Here is a 6244-nt window from a genome sequence, read left to right as displayed (position 1 = left end):
TAATCAAGGTGATGCATGATAAAAACAAGATGCGAATGAATCATCCGAATGATCTGATACTTGTGTTTAACTAACACTCGGTGATTCCATGTTTAACCAGTATGGGATACTTTTATTTGTACAAACCCGACTCAGTAGTTTGACTAGTTTCACTGCTACTGCACAATTACTTTTACATATAAAAACTAAAGTCGCAGACCGCAGTTGCACTTCCTTCGTTAGTCATTACTATTGACAATAACAAGTCAATAAATATATATATTGGTGGGTAAAACATTTACAGAAACAAGCGGAGTACTTGCAACTTTCACAGTAGCTTATGAATATGAAAACACTACAAATTCAAATAGTGGCTTAAACTTATCTGAATTTCTTCATCCTTCAACTTGCTGAAAGCCTTCTTCTCTATTTTTCTTATCCATTCTTTACTTACCTCAAATATTTTTCCAATCTCATGAAGCGACATACAATGGCTACCAAACCCATACCTTAGGACCAGAATCCGCCTTTCTTTTGGATCCAGCTCGTCTAGAAGCTTCATTATATTATTTCTCATTTGCTGCTTCATCACCGTTTTTTCAGGTATCTCTATTGTCGTATCCGATGTGCACTCCTGCGTGATGTATATGTATGTTTTAGCATAAAAGGAAAGAAACCACAATACTATAGAGAACACCACAAAAACAAAGCATCATGCCAATGGTCCTAATTCCTAAATCAATCGCGCTGCTTGACAAGCCCTCAAAATCCAATCTGGAACTCGAACCAAGCTGGAATCAGTGGCGGAGCTAGGAATTGACTCCAGCTAGGGCAGAAAATTTCAGCGGGGGCGAACAGGATATGGTTTAAGGGAAACTCCCGGATCCCCCATTGGCTGGGATTAGGAAATCTCCTTTGAACTTAATTTTGAAAGAGTTGTTATTTATAAATTTTATAGAACAAAATTGATGATTTGAATCAATCCATAACAAACCCTCAGACAAAATTCATATTTTTCAAACGGTGTGCGAACTTCACTATTTTTAGGCTTGATGAGCTTTGAGCCCAGACCCTCCCTCAAATTTCTAATTCAGTTTAAGCGCAAATTTCTGAGCAAATCTCAACCCCACTATTTTTAGGACAGACCATGGATTTGAAACTTCAAATTTCATAACTTGACACACTCTCAAGTCTCAACCTATATAAATGATACCTGTCTCAACCTATATACATGAGAGAAGTATTTTACAATACAGAGCGAAGCGAATTGTTTGTTATACACTAGACCTTCAACATTTAGCTTAACAAAACATTGTGCAAAACCATAATAACGTCTTACCAAATATTTCATATCTATGAAGTTCCCGACTTTCTGATCTAAAGAACCCACAATTCTCAAGCATTTGTCAGCAGCTCTTATTTTATCCACCGAGAGACCCGTGAAATTGGCCACTTCAACATCATCTGGGTGTTTACCGCGACTTCTTTTCAAGGCCTTACGAGCCTTTTGTATGCGGTTTATCGCTGTGCTTAGTGTCAGCTACACAAAGACAAAAATGTTTTCAGAGCTTGAGAACCAGCCACATAAAAATTTGCAAGTAATTATTTGAAATACATACAGGAACTTTTATCCCTCTTCCATGCCGAGATACCAGTTGAGACATTGCTTTTCTGATCCAGTACTGAACGTATGTAGAGAACTGGTATCCTTTCGTATGGTCAAACCTTTCAGCACCTTGAAGTATTCCTATATTCCCTGCCTAAAACACATTAAAACACACCGTTATCCTCACGAAAAGAAGCCATAGCATTACCAATAGAAAATTTTCTCTTACAGTCCAATCAGACTAATAGATCTATATGGGGGTAGGGAGAGAAACAATGAAAGACCAAGAGTCCAGTGCCTAAAGGGATCAAATGAATGGCAGGGTAAGGGATGGCGGGTGCACATAGCCTGACGCCTGTCTTACTATCCTACCGAGATTGTTGGAATCATAGTAGAATTGTATACGTAATCACATCATATGCATGCTACTTGACTCCAAAAAGAAGCATAACTAGACAACTAGTTTAGTGAGCCATTTTGCTTTTCTATGCAACCGGAGAAAGCAGCTTTAGAATCAAAGCCGTGATCAGTCTCGGAACTCTGTACAAGACTGGAGCTCTAACGGATAAAAATGGAATGGAATTGAATTACTTTACTACCTGAATTAAGTCTTCATGTGCAACTCCCAGTCCTCGATAATTTCTCGCAAGGTACAGCACTAACGATCTGCCACTTTTAAGGAGTTCATCCCGGCAATACCAACCAAACCGAAGGTCATTCTGCAACATCTTCTCATCGATACCAGCTGCTTCAGCCCAGCATCTTAAAGTCACTGCCCTCCCATAATCTCCCTCCAAAGCCACTTTAACCTTTTCCAGTTTTGCAACTACCTTAAACCAGGAGGGGTTTCTTTTTAAGAAGACGAGTTTCAAACATGTTTCAAAGTTAGAAATAAAGTATTAATGCAGTTAAAAGAAGATCACCTTGATTCCCTTAGCTAGTTCTGCTTCATTTTTGGCAAATTCCACTCTTTTTCTTGTAGCCTTAGTCTTCTTTGCAACAGAAGGAACTACAGTGTTCATGACCTCTTCAACAAACGTTTCTGATCTACAAGCACAACTTTTACTGGCGGCTTGTAGCCGCTTCTGTTGTTTCGATTTCCTTTCTTCCTTCCTCTTCGACTGAACCACCTTTATATGATCATTATCCAAATTTCTATTATCTTGGTTATATCTCGGGACCTGAGATTTTGGGTTGGACATATGGGTGATAGTAGAACCCTCGAGCGTCCTCGATAAGCATGCACGAAACAGCTCAAGTGCCCCTAGTCTTTCTAATTGCAACAGAATATCTCTTTCAAGTTTCACTATGTCTAAATCAGAAAATTTATTCTCCAGCATATTAATATTTTCCATTAATAAATGAAAATATGACGAGCTGCATGCTTGTACACTCCGAAAAAATGCAGATGTATCCTTGTCAGAAGGTACTTGAGTATCATATACCGTATTACGCAAATGTTTGTCGGATCGTTTACTGATCATCAACTGAAACAAACAGGGAGAGATGGATCAAACTGAATACTTCAAAATTGAGTATATTGAAAGTGTGTACAATAAGTCACTTCTAGACTTGCCAAAACTGACCCGACACAGATAAGCTAACCCCAAACACAAATTAGACATGAACAGAATAACCAGAATGTGACCTGGAACCCAAGTTGATCCGATCCAATTTATACCTAGTATTGACCTAATCTAAAAGGACACGAAATGAAACCACCTCACTCGAAATGGTCCGATCCGAAATAACACAGATAACCTAAATCCAAACACATTAGACCTGAACAGAATAACCAGAATGTGACCTTAAACCCAAGTTGACCCAATCCACTTTATACCCAGTATTGACCTAATCTAAAAGGACTCGAACTGAAACCACCTCACTCGAAAATTGTCCGATCCAAAATAACACAATTTGCTGGAATGACAAACTTAGAAACCTGAAATGATTAAATTACATAACAAATGACACAGACCTTAGTGAACACAAACCAAAGTGACTCGAATCAGACTTAAATGGCTCGACCGACTGTCCATACCCAAAACGACCCGATCAAAAGTGCATCAGATAGAGTAATGACTCAACCAAATGACCCGTTTGTTAGGTCTAGTCACTTCATTACCTCCAAGTTTGCATAATCATTCTCAACGGTTCGTATAGCTGAAGATGAGCATGCATGCAGTCTCAGCGAATCCTTAATCACCATTTCACTTTCATCGAAATTGATCATCAAGAAGGGCAACTTTGCTAGGCCAAAATCAAGGTCTTTTCCCCGCACTGCAAATTCTGCAACGGTTAATGTGGATGTATGCTACAAAATACAAAGTAGGAAATGGTGCTAGTCTAATGTGTGACGCCTGACGAGTATCAAAAGATATCTTAGGCTTAGTGGTAGGTAAAAAGAAGTAAATCAACAACTAAGATGCAAAGTGATGGCAACAAGCTTGGTCTCACTAGGCCATTTGGGTATCTTATAAATTCCCACAACAATGTCTCCTTGGATTCAGCTAATCATCTCAGTAGTTCACAGTCATCTAAAGACCAAGAATGATGATAAATGAAATAAATAAATAAATAAAAAAAAAAGTATTTCGCCCTTTTCCATAATATTGGATGATAAAAATGGACAAATCTTACCTCCAAAAATCATTCAGAGTCTTATCTAGTTTAAAAATGTCTTATTAAAATGAAATTACAGCCACAGTAATTGCTATACACCTTTGTCAAGAGTGAGTGCTGAAAACTTGATTAGATACGAGGATTAGTTACATAGATGACCCTCCAGTAAGAGAGCAATTACACTGGTGAAGATACTATGCACAAATTCCTTTCACAGATGGTGTATCATGCAATATAGCCAACCACCCAAGCAAACCTATGGAGTTAAATTTTGGTTCCTGCTGTCATAAAATGAGAGCTAAAGTAACTAATAATCATATTCATATTGCCATCCATAAGCAGGTACAGTTTCTTTTTCCTCGTATATTTTCAATAGAGAATTAGAATCCCAAGAGAACTACAGAAGACAACAAGATATACAGTTCGAGTTAAAGTTTGGTCCCTGCTGTCACAAAATGGACAATTGGTAAGATTGGTATGGGTAAAAGAGGATTGATGAGATCAGTCTTGGAAGTGTGTTAGGAGTTAGCCAATGGTACACTTAGAATTAAGTTTGATTTTAGTTGTCGTGAAAACCAAATCAAACAGACTGCCGATTCATATTTAACAACATTTTGTTTTGTTTCATATGATATACATGAATCAAGAATGGCAAAAGAGTTAAAGCAAGCTAACAAAATCAGTAATTGTCTGTTGATGAATGACAGTCACAGTTGGTAGATGATGTTCCTAACTTGGAAAATGGCTTTACATTGGGTTTGTTAATCACTAATTGATTTACAAGGACCCAACCGTATTGTTTTTGCCACCATCATCCCAAATCACCTCAACTTTCCGTCTTTCACTCCAGTCGGTTGTACGCAGCCTTACCCCTTGATTAGTCGAGACTAACAAAACAATCTGTTGAATTACTGATGACTAATAAAAAAAAAGGGAATGGTGGAACAACTTACTAGAAGTAGAAGAAGAATGAGAAGGGGAAGGCGAGTGTAATGAAGGAAGACACCATCTGATCATGTTCAATTTGCAACCCAAACCCATCAAACAACTCAAATATCTTTCAAATTTTCTAATTTCTACTCACTTATACTTTTGTAGTGTCATTATGAGTCCAGATGGACACATTTTGGAGTGTCTTACCTCTCCACCACCAGTTCTTCATCTTTACCATAAACACCACTTGCCTCACTTGTGATTTGTTAATCCTCATTTTTTTTTGGTTTTATCATTGTTAAAAGGGTTTTTTTGTCAAAAACTACCTTATATTTAAGGGTATTTGTAAAAATATAACCTTATATTAATTTTTTTGTTTTCAACTACCTTTATTTTCTTTATTTTTGGTCAATAACTACCTATGCTAATGGTATAGACAAATTTGGTTAGTTTTTCGGTTTTAAACTATGTCATACAACTCTTTAATGTTTAAATCATGCCTAGAACAGATTTTGGGAAGTCATGATGTACTTACGCTTAATTTTAGTAGATGCTCATAAGTATTATTGAAATGTGAAAAACATAAATCTTGGTCATCTGAAGTTAAATTGTGGTTTTTATGCGGTTGATCATTGTTGTTTTGATGTTAACAGAGTCATATGAGATAGGTTAATGTCGCTAAATCGATCAAATCTCGCCATCTCGTGAGCTTAGGTTGTTTTTGACCAAGATAAGAGAAGAGAAAATAAAAGTAGTTTAAAACAAGAAAAATAATATAAGGTAGTTTTTTTACAAATACCCCTAAATATAAGGTAGTTTTTGACAAAAAACCCTTGTTAAAAACTAAAAACTTCCCTCAAGTTTGGATCCCAATTCCGAATGGCCCATTTTATTTGTTCGGATAAATTAACGTTTATTTCCTTATAATAATTTTTTCTAAATTTTTATTCACTTTATCTCATTTTTATTGTCCCCCTTTCTCCAAAATTTATCACAATTTTATTATTACCTTACTTAATTCAGTATGATAAATTAGAAAACTATCACTAATAACCCTAAATTTTTAACTACCATTCACCCTATCAAAATTGTAATGTCACTTTT

The 6244-nt window shown here is 36.5% G+C and overlaps 1 protein-coding gene across 2 annotated transcripts; it reads right to left on the bottom strand.

The window, feature by feature from the left end:
* Positions 1–231: 231 nt before the first annotated feature.
* Positions 232–5431, bottom strand: LOC141600184 (RNA polymerase sigma factor sigC). 2 transcript variants are annotated; one of them, XM_074420365.1, is made up of 7 exons: positions 5161–5431; positions 3711–3865; positions 2509–3072; positions 2185–2415; positions 1599–1739; positions 1319–1519; positions 232–613 (listed from the first exon to the last, which is right to left on the bottom strand). In XM_074420365.1, exons 1-7 carry the CDS (start codon positions 5246–5248, stop codon positions 335–337), a joined length of 1659 nt encoding a protein of 552 aa, XP_074276466.1. In that variant the 5' UTR covers positions 5249–5431; the 3' UTR covers positions 232–334. The 2 variants fall into 2 exon arrangements, with proteins under 2 accessions (XP_074276466.1, XP_074276465.1); XM_074420364.1 differs by having other exon boundaries at positions 3711–3874; positions 5161–5403.
* Between the last annotated feature and the right edge of the window lie 813 nt (positions 5432–6244).

The sequence above is a fragment of the Silene latifolia genome, chromosome 9 (assembly GCF_048544455.1).
Source record: "Silene latifolia isolate original U9 population chromosome 9, ASM4854445v1, whole genome shotgun sequence".
NCBI classification, from domain to species: domain Eukaryota; kingdom Viridiplantae; phylum Streptophyta; class Magnoliopsida; order Caryophyllales; family Caryophyllaceae; genus Silene; species Silene latifolia.
Note: the sequence above shows the minus strand (reverse complement) of the source record. Positions and strands in the feature narration are given on the sequence as shown.